The sequence below is a fragment of the Pseudopodoces humilis genome, chromosome 6 (genome assembly GCF_049639895.1).
Source record: "Pseudopodoces humilis isolate 2021_Gansu_Grassland_sample_001 chromosome 6, ASM4963989v1, whole genome shotgun sequence".
In the NCBI taxonomy this organism is placed as follows: Eukaryota; Metazoa; Chordata; class Aves; order Passeriformes; family Paridae; genus Pseudopodoces; species Pseudopodoces humilis.
The window spans coordinates 5,408,040-5,426,456 of NC_142205.1; the positions used below are offsets into that span (position 1 = coordinate 5,408,040).

The following is an 18,417-nucleotide window of genomic DNA, read 5'->3' on the forward strand; positions in this document are numbered from 1 at the left end:
AAGGCCAAGATTCATATCAGGTGTGAATGAAGATATTCGCCAACCCTGGGCATGCAACAAAATAAACTCTCTGCATTTAGTTTGTTGATGCCTTCAGTGAGTGTTAACAAGTGGAAAAATCACGGGCAAGAGAGAGCCTGGTCTCAGGTTACCCCATAAATTGGTTAAGGCTGCAGAGGGGATTACAGTCCCAGAGCCATCCTAAGCACGGAGATGTCATTACGGCAAAATCAAAGGTAACCATGGGGCTTGGCAGGTAACTGTCAACAGCCACGGGAAAAAGCCAGCCTGGGAAGGAGCTCCACGTCAGGATGAAATTCAGTCACCTTTATTTTCATTTCAGGTGAGGGGTCAAGCAGAAAAGCTATCCCCAGCGGCCTTTATTTACAGTTTTCAAGGGAGCGGCTGATGAAGCATTTAGAGGAAGAAGGATGAACCTGCTCTCCCCTTGCTCAGGGAGACCAGCCTGATGACAGACAGGGGATGCTGTAATGGCACAGGAGCTGGGAAGGAGCCTTTTATGAATGAAATGGCCATGGTGCCAAAAAAAACTCCCAGTGATTTCAACAGGGTCAGGACTTCTGTAATATTTGAAGTGAGCCCAAGGAAATTATCTTCCCACTAGGTCACTTTCTGTAGCACAGGAGCTCACCCCCAGCATTGGTAACAACAAAGAGCCCCATAAGCAGATTTCAAGGCATTTTTTTCAACTTTTTTATTTTACTTTTTTTTTTTATCCTCCCTAGGCAACCAACCTGAATTTTTAGAAAACCGCTATATTGTATTTTTTTTCCTTCTAGACATGTTGAGAGTTTGCTATAAAAGCCTTGCAAGGTTTTTGTGTTTCTCTGGACCTCTTGCTGTTGAATAGAGAAGCTATAAATGGTTTTGTGTTGTCAAGTCAGAACATCTACATCCATGCTTGAAAAAATACCAGAGACTGTTGTGTGTTCTGAGCTCACATCCACACAGCCCAGCCAGCACTCCCAGTAACAGACTGGTCCCATGGAAACTGCCCACTGGAGAAGTTTATAGCCTCTGAGCCATGCCTGGGGATGGGAGAGTACTGTAAATCCCAAAACATGCCTGGTCCCTGCTAATAACTGGACAGCACAGACTGCTGCAGGTCACTGCCTGGCCCATGGCATAGTGCTGCACAATGCAGCAGGGGAAATACAGCCACTGAGTTTGTTCTGGGCATCCAGTGCTCTCCTGTGCTGCTCTCAGGGAAATGGAAGATGACTTGCAAGGGAGTTTTTAAGTCCTCTCAGCTCACAGCTGACCGGCACGGGGATGAGGGGGTGATGGCATCACACAAAAACCCCACAAGGCACAGCTCCAACTCCTCCACAGACTGTGGGCTGCAGCCAGGCCATTCCCAGAAATCCCCACCCAGACAATGAAACAGACAACAAAGGGTGAAATTTATCCTTTTCCACATAGGCACTGGAAACCACCCTTCACCCTCCCTCCTCTTTAAAGACCTAAACCCAACCAGCAGCCAGTTTTGCAAGGGTTAACCAGCATGAAATGAATGTGGAGAGACAGTCCAGGCCTGTAATCACTTATTATTTTCAGGTAATATGCTTTATCTCTGACTAATCTCCTCATCTGGAGAAACACTGACTGCAGACAAGAGTCACTGGGGTTATCTCTGATGATGGGGCTCCACGGGCTGCTGGCTGCGTGGGACCGAGGAGAGGCCAAGGAGAGGACTTCAATTATGGCCTGAACTATGCTCTGGTAGCTGAAAGGCCATTGTTTAATCTACTAGAAATCATCTATTTTAGCAGATAAAGGGATTACTTGGGTTTTCTTTTCCCCTAGAACAGCATGTTATTCCAACTACTAATGGAACATTCGGTATTTAATTAAAGAAAAAGCACGGGGAGAAGCAACACAGGCATCAACATCACTTCTGGGGAAATTCAAATTGATTGTCACCCTTTGATGCTGCTCAATCACCTCTATCTCACTCACCCTTCCTACAACCCAGATTAAATCATCTGGTTCTCTCCATCCTGAACATTTGTTGTTTTTTTTTTTCTAAGGGATCCTATCCAAAACTTTGGGACTATGCAATGTGAATTCAGGAGTCTGCAGGAATCCCCTGACTTGTAAAGAGCCAGGTTACGCTCTCCTTGTCAAGAGGAGATTGTGGAAATTTGATTTTGTCTCTTCCACACGCTTGGAGTTGCTTGCTGTCTGCCTGGCACTTTAGAGTGACCTGGTGACACAGGTCCCACATTTGGAAACTCAAAGTGGCTTCATTGCTCGTGGATGAACTGGAACTGCTGCATGCAAAAATCTGCTCTGTCTCTTTTCCCTCGCAGTTCCCTTGTCTTTGCCATCTCCATTTTCAGAGACGTTTGCCCTCTATTTTATGTCCCACAGACTAATGACCATAAAGGGCAGTTAAAAGTCATTCTCAAGCGCTCCTCTGTGCTCAGCAAGTACAGATTCCCTTTTTTTATGTCCTCCACCCCTTCCATCCACAGACTGTGGACCCAAAGGGTTTCTGGGGAAATATTAGAGGCAGGTGCAAATGCAGGACATAAGGGTCCACACCTCTGTCGAGAAAATTGTCAACTAACAACAAAAAATCCAAATGAAAAGCAATAAACTCATTTCTGTTAACATCTGAATCTTAATCCTCTTCCCTTTACCAGAATAAAGAACAGGCTATGCTCAAAGAGATTATCCATCCATGCAGCAGTCAGCTCTTCCTCATGGAGATGACTTTTTGCACATACTCCTGCTGACTGTCCCAGTCCTGGCACACCCCCAAAATCGGTGACACTTCATTGCAAACACCAGCTGCCTTTTTTTGTTTTGCCTTCCTGACCATTCATTTCTTTGCACACAAAGCAAGGACAGGGACCAACTGAGTAGCATGATTTTCTTCTTCCATAATTTTTCTGTGCATTTTTGTGGCTGTTTCAGTTGATCTTTGCCCACATGTGTCAGCTACATCCTCCTTCAGGTCTCTGTGTGGTAAAATGTCTCAGACAAACAGGGCTGTCCATCTTGTCCACCCGGCTGCTGCCTGTCCGTGCAGTTCTCATCCTTTCTCCCTTTCCTCCTGGTCTTTGCCTGGCTCATGCCAGTGTTTGATCTGCATCATGCATCATGGGACACAACAACCTGGCTGCAGATGTGATCATCTTCAGGGTTGTGATCATCTGCCTTTGCCCAAAGTCTTTGCTGACTGTAACTCCATCCTTTGCTTTCTACAGGCAGCTCCAGAAGTTACTGTGAATTATCAAGTCACCCTGTCTGCTACCAGTCATTGTGTTGAACCAGTTGTTCAGCTTGTTCTTGACCAGCACAGCTGACCTCACCTCTTCATAATGTTCTTCAGCAGCTTCTTACACATATCATATAGCCCTAGGACACTCCACACACCTATTGCAACATGCCAGGTCAAATGACTTTTTGAAATTGTGCAACTGAAGAGATGAAGTGCTTCTTGATATCTCTGAACTTGCCAGGGATCAGCCTTTTGCACTGGTTTTGCTGTACTGTCCCTCTTGCTTTGTGGAAATGAATCTACCATGTGGCTCCTCTGGCAAGGAGCACGGTGAGGATCTGCTTGGGGATCAGGAAACACAACGTTTTGAAGGTCCCTTGTAGGAACTCACATGCTAGGAGCCCTTTTCCTTGTTTAAGGGATCTTTTCTTTCCTAATAACATACAGGTGCCTGGTTGGGCCAGTGACCCATGCCACAGCCACATCAATCCATTCTCAGCCCCTCAGAATTCTTCCGTCTCCTGACCTTTAATCGAATTATAGAATGGTTTGTTTTGGAAAAAACCTTAAAGATCATCCAGTTTCAACACCCCTAGCATGGGCAAGGACATTTTCTACTAGACCTGATTGTTGTCAGTCCTGTCCAACCTGGACTTGAACACTTCCAGGGATGAGGCAGGTTCTCCAGCCAACCTGTGCCAGAGCCTCACCACCCTCACAAAAGATTTCTTCCTAATATCCAATCCAAAGCTGTCTTCTGTCAGTTTAAAACCATTCCCCCTTGTCCTGTCATGACATGCCCATGTAAAAAGTCCTTCTCCAGCTTTCTTGTAGGCTCTCTTCAAGTGCTGAAAGGCTGCAATAAGGTCACCTCAGATCCTTCTTTTCTCCAGGCCAAACAATTCCAATTCTCTCAGTCTTCTTTGCACCTTTGCTACCAAGATCTTTTTGTCAGCCTCCTTCTGAAGAATTATAATCTCCCAAACTCTGAGAATCTCTAAATATCTTGATGGCTCATCTTTAAAAACTCTGGTAATATTTTCCCCATCTCTGCAGCCTGTCGTTCTCTGAACTCAGGGAAATCTCTTCAACATTAATGCAGAAGACCTCAGGGGAAACCCAGGTCTTGCTCTTCCTCTCCTGCTAATTTTTGTCTTCCTATGTGCCAATCAGAGCTTTTCAGCTCTGTTGACTGTTTAGTTTTTGCACTTGGACTTCTTTTTGCTTACAGAGAGTCTCTAGAGCCTCATGAGAGCCTGCAGGCCCTTGCCATATCTGTCCTGGTTAGTATTGCCTTTGCCAGTTTTTGTATGTGCCAATCAGTCACAAATGACAGTCACTGACATGAGTGGTTCACTCCCAAGGTCAGGCTTAGGCACGCCTTGACTGGTAGCAAAATCACCTGAAATTCTTCAAAGAAATCAAGGAAGTTCTTCCTCTGCATCAGCCATAGGAGCCATAGAGATGTGAGCCTCAGGGAACCTGCTCCACAGCCCTGAACAGAAGGGCTGATTTCTCTAAGGTGACAAATCTCGAGTTTACCAGGTTTGGTTTTTTGATTCCTGCTGATGCCTCTCTTGTGCTTTGCATCACTGCCTTAAAACAAGGATTTTCCATGTGGTGTCACTCCCTTGCCTGTCCACCTGATTGACACAAGGTTATGCTGGAACATCTTTAACTGGCTCATTAGCAGTGAGATTTTACCCAAACCAGTCTCAGACTCCTGCTTCTGAAGGCCAAAGCTCCCATTTAGCAGCAAACATTTTGCTGGACCACTTCCCCTCATCAGACACGGACCAAGCTGGAGACACCAGATAGCCAAGAAGAGTGAACAGAGTTCAAAATATTTCTTTACAGTAGCCTTTATAGTGTCACTGTTGTCAGCTCTCTCTGTGTGGCCAGCTGAATTGAGCCCCTACTCTGTCCTGCTTCAGTTCTGGCCCCTGATTTCTGCTCTGACTTTGTCCTTTATCCTCAAGCTCCAGCTCTTGCACAGATATTTATAGAATACAAACAAATCACCCATAATATTCCCTTCTTGTAAGTAATTAAAGAGAGTTCCTTGAGAAGCTTCAAGGCATAGCTGCACATAGAGTGGTGGTATCTGCTCACAAACATGGTCCCAGTTTTAGTTTAAATCCCATAGGGTATTTATATTGTATTTAACTGAATAATAAACAACTTCATCCCTGTTATTTTACCCTGCTACTCATGATTTTATAGGTGTCATTACAATTTCATATAGCATCAATATGGAGTTATTATAATTTCTCATTTGTGTGCCTCATTCACCACAAAAGCACAACAAGGAACAGCTGATTGTTCTCAAGAACCACAATAGCCTTTTAAAAAATTATTAATTTTTGATACAGACTCCATCATCTCTTCTCTTCTTAGCTTTTTTTCCTAAATGTGTCCTTTTGCTTTTCCATATTAAAAGACACCCTGCCTATTTGCCTCCCATTCCCAAGCAGAGATAGCTCTGTGTCAGTGAATTGCTCTCTTCCTTAATTAACACTCCATAGCCTCAATTTTAGACTCCTTCACATTTGGTAGACAAGGATCCTTTATTTCCCCCTAAAACGATGACAGAAACAGAATAATGAACCAATTTCCACCAAATTTCCCTGAGAAAATACTCAAGGATTAATTTTTCACAGTGAAATTCTGAGATCTTGGTTTAACCAAGATCCACTTAATAATATGGTTTATTATGAATGGTTAATTCATATATGGTTAATATATGACTTAATTCACATGACTTAATTCATATATGGTTATTATGAACGATAATAACGGTTCAACCACTTAATTTGCACCATGGTGATTTTATACCAGTTTGTAAAATCCACCTCCAAGACTGAACTAATCAAACACTTTTAGAAATCAGTTACATCAAGAGTTGCTCCCTCTTGCTGGAGAACAGCAAATTAATTTGACAAGGTCTATTTTCTGTCTACACACACTCATTGGCATGAGTTTCATTGCCTTCCTTCAAGAAGGAAATTAATCATTAATTAGGAGATGCACCCATATATTTCTTTCCTTTAACAGTGAACGGCTGAAAGTCTGAACATCACTAAATCATTTGCCCAAAGCCTTTAAATAATGAGCCAATATCAGCTCTCTTAGTGCTCTAAAATCCTCCCAGTGTCCCAAAATTAAAAGCCAGCATTAATGGCCCACACAATATGTTCCTGGTTCAGAGTGTTCTGAAACCCTTGGCTGTGAATTACCAGGACTGGCTGATCATAAAATATTTCATTTTTGTGGTTGCTATTTAACATAACCCCTAGTTATTAACAGAGCCGAAAATGCTCTTTCGCCAGCACCTGAAACTAACACACTATCTGATTTTTTCTGCTCCAGACAAACATGAGAAAGAATTACTAATTTAATACTCCTCTGTTTCCTTGTGGTGGTGGTGATGGCAGCCACTGCCTTTATCTACTAATAGTTTTGATTATTTTTACCTTAGCTGACCATAAATTTATGTTTTTCTGTTTCTATTACTCTCTCCAGAGTGGAGGTGGCTTATTCAGATGAATTAGGACCAAAAGACTTTGGCCTTTACCTTACCCTATAGGAGTCATCACTATAGAATAACCAGCCCAAGCTCTAGTTCAAATATCCCATTACACACAAAAAACATTTTAAAAGCACAGAGATCCTTTATTTCAGCCCAGGTCAATTTCTTGCTTTAGGCAGGAGGGAAGAATCCCCTTGCTCAACATTCCTCCCAGAAAAGACACAACCCAATAGAACCAAGTCAGGCACACCTCACTGCCAAGTGGACTTTTTTACCATTGCAAAAATAAAATGAGGAAGAGTAAAATTTGTGTGATCAGAGTGAGGATTTTAAAATACTTTTTATGAATCTTAAGCCTGAGGAGAGGCTGGAGGAATGCAGGGTGCTGAGAACTTCTGCAAACGTGTTTCCAAACCCCTGGAGCGTGTGCTTAATCCAGCCACAAACAGGTGACTTCCTTCTGTCTCCCACCAAGTTCCTTTTCCCCCCAAACCACTAAAGTCAGGCTTCTTTCCCAATTTTGGTAAAATCACTTCAGATACACAGAGTTACTGAAGCCTGGCCACATCACTGAGTCCCTCAAAACTGAAATTCCCACTTGCAACTGTCTCACTCCCAAGGTGTCTATTTAATCCCACTTTTATTAGGAGCACAGCTCCGGGTAGTTTACAGGGGTTACAAACAATGAAGCTTTTATCAAAACTTCGGCTAATCAGTCGCTAACAAGCTCTCACTCAGGAAGGGGCTAGGCTAAAGCTAAAGCTAACCTGAGGGGATAAGAAAAAGGGGGAAAAAAAGGATTGGGAAGAGGGTGTTCTCAAACTGGATTAGTGCCCCAGTCAGCCACAGAAAGTTGGGTGAGCACAGCAGCCATAAAGAAACAGCGAGAAGGGGACATAGAGCAGACACTGTTCCTTTCAGTCTTGGTGTTTGCTCCCAGCAGCCTGAAGTGCTGCAGCAGCTACAACTTGTGATGAACTATGATTTCTTCCTTGCTTTGTGGCCAGGTTCAAGAGCTCCATGACACTCAGCAGCGTGGAATTGCACTGAGAAAATATTAATATAAATAATCCAAAATGTTAACCCTCAGTTTGCAGCCTGCAGAGTTTAACAGAGACCGTGAACTCAAAACCAAACCAAGACTGTTGTTGGTAGCCTGAACATCGTGGGATGAGGACAGCTGCCTAGGACACATCATAGAGTCTGAAAAATCAAGAGAAGGTTTGAAAACCTCTGATCTTATCATAAGGTGGCAAAGTTAGATCACCAGAACTTCAGTCCAATAAATGACTAGATACAGAGAGGGAGGAATATACATTATTCTCCTTAGGTAAGGGATAAAAATTACTTTAACCTGTGTACATGTACACAGAACACCTTTCCCAAATTCACAGCAGTGAAACATCTATCACACACCATCAAATATTGTCTGTTAGCCATTTGCAGGACAAATCAGGGGTTGAATGAAAAAAAGAAGAGATGTTCTTATACCATATTAATAGGGAGGAATATCCTTGGCTCTAAGGAAGAGAGGGATACTAGATCTTTAATTTAATTTGAGATGCTCTTAGTAAATTCCTTATTGTTCTTGAGTGTGGAACCACTGGAGTACTTCAAGAGAAAAGAGAATTTTTCCATCTTGCCTCTGAAATTCTCAATTTCACTGATCACTCTGGAGAAAGATATAAAACAATTTTTACTGAGCAGATTTAATGTGGACCATAGTTACCACCTTGCTCCTTGCCAGCCCTGGGGAAAAAGCAACACTTGGATTGCAAATGCAGCCAAAACAAAACAAACCTGCAGAAATCTGGGGCCATTGAAGGGATCCTGGTTTCACTATCCTCCTGGTAAAGCCAATATGGGCTATTGTGTTCTGTTCCCCCAAGACATGCCCTGTGCCTAGAGCTCAGCATCCTTAGGAAATGGAGAGAGGTCCAGGTGGGTGCAGGTGTCTGTTCCCACTGCTGGGCTGGGCACTCAGGTCTGAAGCATTTTTGGGTTTCCATGTTCAGCTGCACACACACCTGAGATCCACACCAGAAAAGTGGAGCCTGTACCTACATGTTCAGAGGAGCAGAGCCTCAGGCACAGCCCGTGTCTTCCTGCACGGGGAAAAGTGCTTGCTGTGTGCACGACAAGGACAGGCACAGCACCTAAGACAACAGCAGGGACAGCAGCAGGCAAGGACGGGGAAGATCTTGCTCTACTGCAGCACTTGGGAAGCATTGAAACACTCTCCAAGGCAGCTAGCTGGAGAGGTTTGCACTTAATCACAGCTGACTGGGCTTACAGCTCAGCCCAACTCGAGGTGCCACGGGCTCCTCTACCCAGCACACTTCACTGCCCACTCACAGAGCCAGCAAAGCTGCTGAAACCCAGCCCTAAATCTGCTCCCAGTGATGGACAGTAGCCTCAGACTCCTACCTTGAAACTGATTTCAGTTTTGTGCTTTGTCATCTCTTGCCAGCTCCCCAATGCATTTCTTCAAGGCAAACATCTCCCAGAGGTCTCTGGAAAAAAAGCAGCATTTAGAAAGAAGAGGCAGAGTGCTGGATCTCTTCATGCTCTCCTCATGTCTTGGCAGAAGGGAGAAGCAACAGGTCTGTACTGAGAGCTGATGATGTTTCGAGGCAACCCTGCATGCTACTTGCAGGATAAATGCATTAGGAAAATTAAATGTTTTTACAGCCATCATACCATCAAAGCTTTATTCTCTCCACTCTTTAAATTAAGTGTTGGTTTGCATATCCATGCCATCCCAGCTATGTAATAACCTCTCTAAAGCTATTTTTGTTTCACATTCCTTATTATTTGGTAAAGCAAGCTGGAGTTTTCTGAGGACACGCATTTTTATTAGAGCTAATTCAGCATTATTTTCTAACCCGCTTCCTTTGTTGGAGGCAGAGAAATCAGCTAAGGGAAGCTCGAAGGCAGCACCCCATGCCTGTGAGGGAAACTGCCTTCCCTGCCTCGCCATAGCCGGACTGTTCCTCTAGATGGCTCTGCCTTTGCCCAAGAACATCAAATCCCTGGAGCAAAAACCTCAATTTCGAGCGATACAGCGATACCACTGACTGCTCCTCTCCCCCCTGCAGTGATCGCGCGGGTTTCGGCCAAACGGAAAATACAGATTTGTTGTCATTTTAGAGAATAATATTTTCGGCTTAGCTCTTCAGAGTCAGAGGGGAATTGCTTTTTAAAGTCTACCTGTTTCTTGTCTTTTAAATGTCCTTTCTAGCTGTGATTTCCCCGTAAACTGCTTAGTTTGGATGCCTGCTGTCCCGTCAGACTTCAAACCGGCATTTTCCGGCATGACCCTGCTCTAAAAAAGATGAGGAGTTGTTATAAATCTTAAAGAGAAGGAAGCTGAGAAGGGAAAAGACACCTTGTGGAACGTAATGTAAACTTTTCTCCTGCTGTTCTGGGTATCCAAATACACACGGAAAGCTCTTTCCCCAAGGGATGCAAAATAAAATCAGCAACAGCAACAGTGACGGCAACAAAATAACAACAGAAAAAGAAAAAAAAAAAACCACACGCACACACACAAAAACCCAAGAAAACAAAAAAACCCTAACAAACCCCCCAAACACCTCTCTTTATGATTAAAGGAGAAAACCCCAAATCCTAAATCTTTAACCCAGTCACTTTAAAGTTACTCAAAAAAAGCTTGTTCACTTGTTTTAAAACGAAATACAAAGTTGAAAATCCGTCGTCTATTATATCCTGGCTCAAATCACACGGGATGAAAATTTGGGGTTGGAGTCAGCTCGGGAAAGTTTCACTGGTTTACATGTGCTTTTATAACTATTTTATGGAAGACATAAAATGCAGACTTTTCCCAAAGCTCCTCTCTGCCCCAAATCCTGTTGTCAGACCAAGACACCCGGCGCTTGCAGAGAGCACTTCGTGTATACACCAGGAAAGGGCATTTTTTGGCATTTTTACCAACAGAAAACTGAGTAACAACTCTATTTAAGAACGGGGGATGACATGAACATCTCATGTATCTGGTATTTAGACAAAGTCTCTAAATCCTCCCGCATCACTGACCATATTTTTGTTGTTACACGTGTGCTTTGCCTCGGACCAAAAGATTTGCCGGATCTGGCCCCTGTGTAGATCCCGGCTGTCGGGGTCGGTATGAACACCGAGAGCTTTTTCTCTGCAAAAGGATGCGCTTTCCTTCAGGCTGCCCAGAAGAACTAAGGCGAAAATAACTTTTATTAGCTAAATCTCTCCCCGCGCCCTCCAGCCCGGTCCACCCGAGGTACGAGCGAAGACGCCGGTGGTGTTTGTTTAATTTCGGGCAATTCCTTACACAAAGCAATTCCTTATCCAGAGCTAATGAACTGCCATCTCAGCCCCGGCTGTTGAGAGACGGGAGGCAAAACTGCACTTCAAGAACAGAGTTTAAGCGAATTCCTCCCTTGGCGTTCCCGTCGGGGGAACCTCAGCGATGCTCATCCCGCTCCGACCTCAGCGTCGGGGCCGAAGGGATCGGGGACGATGGCATCCGTGGGGAAAGCAGGATGGCAGGGGCAGCGCGGACAGCTCCGGGCAGGGGGCGGCCGCTGCCGGGGCGACCGGGCAGCGTCGGGAGAGACCCCCGGGTCGGGGAGGGGGGGCAGAGCACGGGGGGCGGGTCCAGCTCGGGGATGCTGCCCCCGCGCTGCCGGGAGCCAAATCCCTGGCGCCTCCCGCAGCTCTCCCGCCGGTCCCTCCCCCATCGCCGCTCTCGGGGCCCGGCCTTGCCCCCCTCCGCCTCCCCGGCCGCCGCCGAGCCGCGCTACTGGCTGCTCCCTGCGCGCCGCCGCCGCCCGCCCAGCCCCGGCCCCGGCCGCGGGCGGGGAGTCCGGGCGCACGGCAGCGCCTATAAGGGCGCCGCGCCGCAGCCCCCCGGGAGTTTTTGGTGTAGGGCCACCGGGGCCGCGGGGCGGGGGGTGTCGCCGGGAGAGGACGGGAGCGGGGGGGAGCGCCGGCCGCCCTGCATGGCCAGGGATTATGAGCGCCGGTGAGTTGCAGCAGGCGCAGCCCAGAGCCTCGGCGCCGGCGGCCGCCCCCGCGCCCCCGCAGCCCCGCAGCGCCCAGGAAGCCCCCGACATGGCCGTGTACTGCAGCGAGAACTTCAGCGTCTACCCCCAGCCCAGCCTTCACCCGCCCGGCGCCGCCGCCGCCGCCGCCGCGGCCGCCGCCGCCGCTGCCGCCGCCGCCGCCTCCTCGGGGCAGCGGGCGGGCGGGTACGCGCTGGGGGACTACGGGGCGCCCGCCAACGCCGGCTACCTGTGGGGCATGAACAGCCCCGCGCCCTACCTGCAGGGCCCGCCCGGCGCCGCCGCCGCCGCCGCCGCGCCCTTCCTGCCGCCCGCCTCGTACGGCTGCTCGCGGGGCGGACAGCTCGTGGGCTCGCCCCCGGCGCCCGGCTCGCCGTCGGCGGGGGGCGCGGAGCTGAGCTGGCTGAGCCTGGCCAGCCAGGAGGAGCTGCTCAAGCTGGTGCGGCCGCCCTACTCGTACTCGGCGCTGATCGCCATGGCCATCCAGAGCGCTCCCGAGAGGAAGCTCACCCTCAGCCACATCTACCAGTACGTGGCCGAGAACTTCCCCTTCTACAAACGCAGCAAAGCCGGGTGGCAGAACAGCATCCGCCACAATCTCAGCCTCAACGACTGCTTCCGCAAGGTGCCCCGCGACGAGGACGACCCCGGTGAGATGCCGCGCCGGGCGGGAGGGATGGCTGGGCAGCGGGGACCGGTGGGTGGGGTGCGGACACCGGCACCGCCGTGAGAGAGGGACGACAGCCGCTGTCCCCTTCTAAGTCGGGGACTGTCCTGACACCGCGCTCTCCGTCCCCTCGGGGCCAGTGCTATGATGAGACCGGGTTTATCCATCCCTTCTAGTCGGATGCTATGATGAGACCGCGCTCCCCCGTGCCCTGACCCGGGCGCTGTGATGTGACCGTCCCCTTTCGCTCCAGCCAGACCCGGCGCTGCCCCGCCGAGGTGTAGGCGGCCCCAGCCCTCGCCCCCTCTCTGAGCAGCCCGGGAGCGCCGGTTGTGCAAGGCCCGGCTCCTTCGTCCCGTGATTCACGGCTCCCCTCCCTGCCCGCCGCTGTCCGGGCCGGTCCCGGGGCACAGCCGGTGCCCGGGGGTGGGCGGAGGCGCGCCCGGGCAGCGCTGGTCCGGCCCGCCGGGACCGGGACGTGCCGGGCTGGAGCCGCTCGGGACGTTCTGGGGTCACTGCACCGGTCCCGGCCGTGGGCAGGAGGCTAGTGGGGACAGCTGATGCCACCAAGGCTTATGCGAGGTCAGCTCGGTGCTGCTTGCTGCAGTTCCCTCGGTGTGCCCGAGTGGGCCTGCCCTCCTCTCCATCAGCTTTTCTATGAGCCATGGCCCAGGCACTGCCTTGTCACCCAGTGCTGAGATGGCTGCAAGTGCCACAGCTTCTGTGAGGTAGACAGTGCAAGGGGAGCCCCTCTTCACGTTCTCTTTGGCCAGGTCTGAGATAGTGCTGCAGATCCGTTTGTGCTTTGGGAAGGGGAGGTTCTCCTCTTCTGTGTGGCCTTAAGGTTCACTTAAGGGCATTGGAGGGATGGAGGTGGGAATGTCCTGGAGACAGGTTTTGGATCCCATGTACTGGACAACAGAGGGAGGAGGAACAGGTGCAGGAGAGGTGTGGGTTCTGTGCCAGGTGGACAAGACATGGATGCTGTCGCAGAAGTTGACGTTCTCTCTTGTGTCTCCTGTTTTCCACCAGGGAAAGGGAACTACTGGACCTTAGATCCCAACTGTGAGAAGATGTTTGACAATGGGAACTTCCGTCGCAAACGCAAGCGGCGCTCTGAGCCCAACGCCCCTGCGACCGCCTCTGCGGCCTCCTCTCTGGGGGGCCTGAAGGCCGAGGAAGAGCGACCCATCCCAGCCACAGGCAAACCGTGTGGAAACAGCCCACCCCCAGAGCTGGACCCCTCACCCTCTGCCAGGGACCATCCCAAAAGCTCCTCTCCCTCCGGTATCATTTCATCCACCCCTAGCTGTCTCAGCACCTTCTTCAGCGGCATGAGCTCCCTGAGCGGCGGAGGCAGCCGGCTGACGGGGGGTCTCAGCAGTGACCTGCACCACAGGAACTTCTCTGCTGGACAGCTGAGCAGTGGCACTTTCACCCCTTCCAGCAGCTCTTCTCAGGAGGTGCCTTCCCCAGACCAGCTGCAGCGGGTCGCGGGACCTTCCCCCGCCTACTACAGCTCCTTCCACCCCAGCAGCGGCAGCCAGGGAGCCCAGTACAACCACTACTACAACTTCACAGTCAACAGCCTCATCTACACACGGGATGGGACAGAGGTGTAGGGTGCTGGGGCAGCCAGCCGGCCAGCGCTGCAAAGGGAATGGGAGTTGGACCGTGCGCTTTTGCAAACAGCATTTCAACGTGGACACTTCCCAGGAGTTCCTCCAGGAAGACTCATCTTCTCACCTTTCAAAATAAGAACACCCCTTAAGCACCAGCAGAAGGCAGATGCAAAGTTTTCTCCCCATCCAGGAAAACATTAGGTCATGTAGGTGGCTTGCCATCTAAATTCTGCAGGCGTGAACTGAATTAATGTTTTCAGAGGTTTCTAATCCTGAATGTAGAGCAAGAAGTTAAAAAACCATAGCCATAAAGTGGTATTGGCAAAAGCCAAGTGTAGACATCCAGTGAGTCTTAGAAGAGAGCAGGAAAAGAAAAAATGAAGAGATTTCTTATGAAGTGCCTTGTACAATGTATTAAAAAAACTCTTCTGCCAACAGTTGCCTCTGTAAGCCCTTGCTTGTGCCCTGATCTGCAATATGCAGTGCACGGGGGGATACCCTGTGTAAAAACCCACCCCAAACCTCCCCAAACCCACAGAGGGTCTTCCTGTGTCTGGCATATTGTACAGCAGGGCTGTGTCCTGTAAAACAATCTTCTTTCCCCGAGCTTAGTACCAAAGATAACTCTAGCCATGCAGCTTTAGCACAAGAATAAACACTGGGGTATTTTTATACATATTTGTACGTAATGTAACTCTTCTGTACATACGTTTCTATGTGGTTTTATATTTGTAAATTATGCTCTGGAGCTGTACTTATTTATAATGTGTTTTAAACTTTGTTAAAGTTTATTTTACTTTTTTTCCCCCCTTTTTGTTGTTTTATTTGTTTTGAATTTTTTGTTGGTTTTGTTTTCGTTTTTAGTGTATTACTGAAACTTTTCAGGCTGAACAACTGTTGGGAATAAAATATTAACAATTGTTATATATTGGCCTGGTTGTTCATCAGTATATTTGAAGTATTTTAAAGCTCTGCACGAGACAGGTTTTTCTTTCCCATCATTTGGGATAAAAGGTGTAAAAATTTATGAATTATTTCATCTGCACAGTAGGGTGGAGAGAAACCTGCTTTGCTCCTGAAGGAGACACATCTGAGCTGGTTTGCAGTTTCTTGGAGTCTCGCTGTGCAGAGTGGGCACTCTTTCGTTTTTGTTTGTTTTTCTCAACGATCTGAATCACAACTGGCCTTTTTCAGCCCGGTTTAGTAAAAAAAATACAAACTTGCAACAGTAAGAGAGGCGGGACTGGTTCCAGCGCTGTGCCAGCTAGCAGGAGCCTCGGTCCGTTTTGCAAATCGGTTTCTCTAATGGGATTGCACCTGCTCACGCTGTCGGCCAGTGAAGAGGTGGCACCAGTCAGCTAGAGGGCCAGACAGTGCCTCTGGGAATCCTTCCTGATTTCCTGCTGCTGGGAAAGGAGAATCCATTATCCAGTAGCCATTAGGCTAAACAATCAACCCCTAATTCCTGCCCTTTCCACGAGCTGTGTGTTGGGGGCTGTGTGCAGTTAGGGCATAAATGTTAAGTGTCTTCATGAGGAATGTAGCATGCACAACGAAGTTAAGCATGAAATTGCAGCTGTTTAACATACGGGCATCTGCCGTGATTTAAGGCCGTCCCTGCAGGGTATTCAGAAAACGAAATAGTTGGCAGCGCCTCTGCACTGGCTACCTGCAGAACATACAGGGCAGTGATGCAAGACAAACCGCTGGCCTGATCCAAAATATAATGAAGCCATGACGAAACATCAGATGACTTCCATGTGCTTGGGATCGGGACCAAGTACTTGCCCCGGCACTGGCCAACCACCCTTTGTGCAATCGCTGGGACCAGTGGGCGGGTGGCAAGTCCTGCCTCTCCCCCCTCCCCCTCGCCCCTTCCCAGCACAGATACCATCTTCCTGGCTTTAGGGGTAATTCCTCCTGATTTTAATTCCATCTCAGGTGATGCAGTGGCAGCGATAATGGGAGGGAAAGGGCAGACTAACACTAGGAAAAGGACAAGGTGGTCAGTCATGTCCTGCTTCAATCCCACCAGGTGTGGAATAGCTTTATTTGGATTTTGGACTGCTGAGTTTGAGCTAAAAGCAGTGGAGGGATTCCCAATACCTCTGAAAGATGAGTAAGTCAGGACCTGCCCACTTGTGTATCTAAGTGACCACTTCAATCCTTTCTCCCCTCTGCCAGCCTGCTCTCAGACCTTAGCAAGTGTTGAGCCAATGCAGGACACTCGTGTGTGTCCAGCTCATGTTCTTCCACTCAGATTTTTTTAATTTACCCTCTTCCATCAGCTGTGTTACTGCAGGCATTACCCCTAAATGTTTGAGGATGCAGACCCAATGGCAAATTCACTTTGCCACTTCCATCAGCTCTATGTTTCTGCACAATACCCATAAACTTTTGCTCCTGAGGATCCTAAATCTGACAAATTTGTATTGGAGGGTGGCTAGCACCTGGCAGTATGTCCTCAGCAATATCCCATGGCTCAACAAGCTTTGTGCCACTTCAGTTGGCAGGGGCATAGCCAGAACCTGCCAGAGCACAATCAGATAAGGGCTCACCCAGCACAGTGCTCCAGCCCTGGTCCTGAGGGATGGTGGTGGGTTCAAGAGAGGCTTTGGCAGGTCTGACTGTCCCCAGTGCACCTGTCCAGCCACAGGCACCAAACCCTGCTTCCTCCAGGGAAAGCATATCCTTAGCTGGAACCAGGGAATGTGGCCCCTCCTGCAGAGGAGCTGCCCCTGGAGTGCTCAAGGGACACTTGAGAGGAGATTTCAGCAAATAGGCACCCTGCACACTGCAGAGGGGACAGTGAATGAGCTAATGCAGCCTTTTAGTTTTCCTCCTGCCACTGACAGAGACTTCTTTTTAGCAAATCTTGGGAGAGAGAGGGCAAGAGGATTGAGTTTAATGAAAGGCATTTAAAAGCAGCAGGGCTTTTGTCATGGGTTTAGGGATTTACTGAGACTCCCCGATTGAAGGAGGGGGGAGACAAAGGCAATTAGCCTGCTGTCCCACCCTGAGAGTCCCCACTCCCCTATAAATGCCAAGGCCATGCCTGGATCGGGCAGTTCTCCATGACAATGAGCCTCTCCCCAGCCCGGGTCAGATGATGGCCCAGAAGCCCCGGGCATAGCCCACTCCCAGGGAAGTCAGCCGAGAATTGTCCTTCCTTGGGAAAAAGGCTCAAACCTCAGGCCTTCATCCTCTCTGCTCTGGCAGCCTTGGGGATCACCCCATAAAATATGTTCTTCACAGAACGTCTGGCTTTAGGGGAGCAATGATTTCATGCAGATTAGCAGGTAGCCCACAGATCCCAGCTGCTGGTCACTAAAGTTAAGCATCACAAGAAATCTCATCTTTGCTCGTTTTCTCCACTCTTTTGAAGCATTTAGAGAGGTGCCTCCCCAGCTGTGGCACTCTCCGTGAAACCACGCTTGTGCTGATGCCTGCAAATCCAGCTGCCCGCTACCTCCGCACCACTCCCAGCACACACAGCTCCTAAAAAAGGCACTCCCCGCTTGAAGAGAAGCACAGTCCAGAGGCATTTCCAGAGATGCGCTGGATCAGTAACACAGATGCTTGCTGGCTCCTACGTGTGGCACTTCTCCAGCACGGGGTCGTTTAACTCCGCTCGGCGCTGGCCTTATCGAGCTGCCAGCAGAGGGTTGGGGCAGGCACCCACTGCAGGTCTGCACTTGAGCTGCTCCGCAGTACAAAGGCTCTGCCAGTACAGCTGGATCAGCCCAGTCCCCTAGAGGAGACCCAGCTCCCATCAACAAAGGCAACTCTGGTGCCAGTAAAGTTAAACCCCCCACCCCCAGCAGCAGCGGCGTTGCGGGGCGGTGGGAGGGGATTCCAGAGGCAGAACGGAGCCATCCGCACTGGGTTTCATCGCCCGCCAACTCCTTTAGAAGTGGGGCTTCAATTACTGCCACTGGCCATGGATTGTGGTTTGCTTCTCCTCTGAAGGTGGAGCCTTTGATTTGCCCTGTCGCTCACCAAGTCCGTGGAATTTGGCCACAGTGTGTTGTGCCTGTAAAGAAGGTTTTACTGCCTTTTTTTATTTTTTTTAAATGCTGATCAAAGGTGATTTTTCACAAAATTTTTTAGGAATAGTTCGAATGATACAACAGTGTTCTAGGAAAATACAAGTATCCCTGCCCTTGCCCTCTCTGTATTTCTGGAGATAAAAAAAAAAATCTTCATCAGACTTCTTGAGATAAGGCCCTACAAACCCTGCAGATCTCACCTGGCTCTGAGTGCAATGTACCTAAATTCTGCCCAGCTCAAAA

At 48.9% G+C, this 18,417-nt stretch overlaps 1 protein-coding gene across 1 annotated transcript; it reads left to right on the forward strand.

Moving 5' to 3' along the window:
- The first annotated feature begins 11,786 nt into the window (after positions 1-11,786).
- Positions 11,787-14,929, forward strand: FOXI3 (forkhead box I3). Its single transcript, XM_088056730.1, has 2 exons — positions 11,787-12,486; positions 13,536-14,929. Exons 1-2 carry the CDS (start codon positions 11,787-11,789, stop codon positions 14,123-14,125), a joined length of 1,290 nt encoding a protein of 429 aa, XP_087912856.1. The 3' UTR covers positions 14,126-14,929.
- Positions 14,930-18,417: the final 3,488 nt, after the last annotated feature.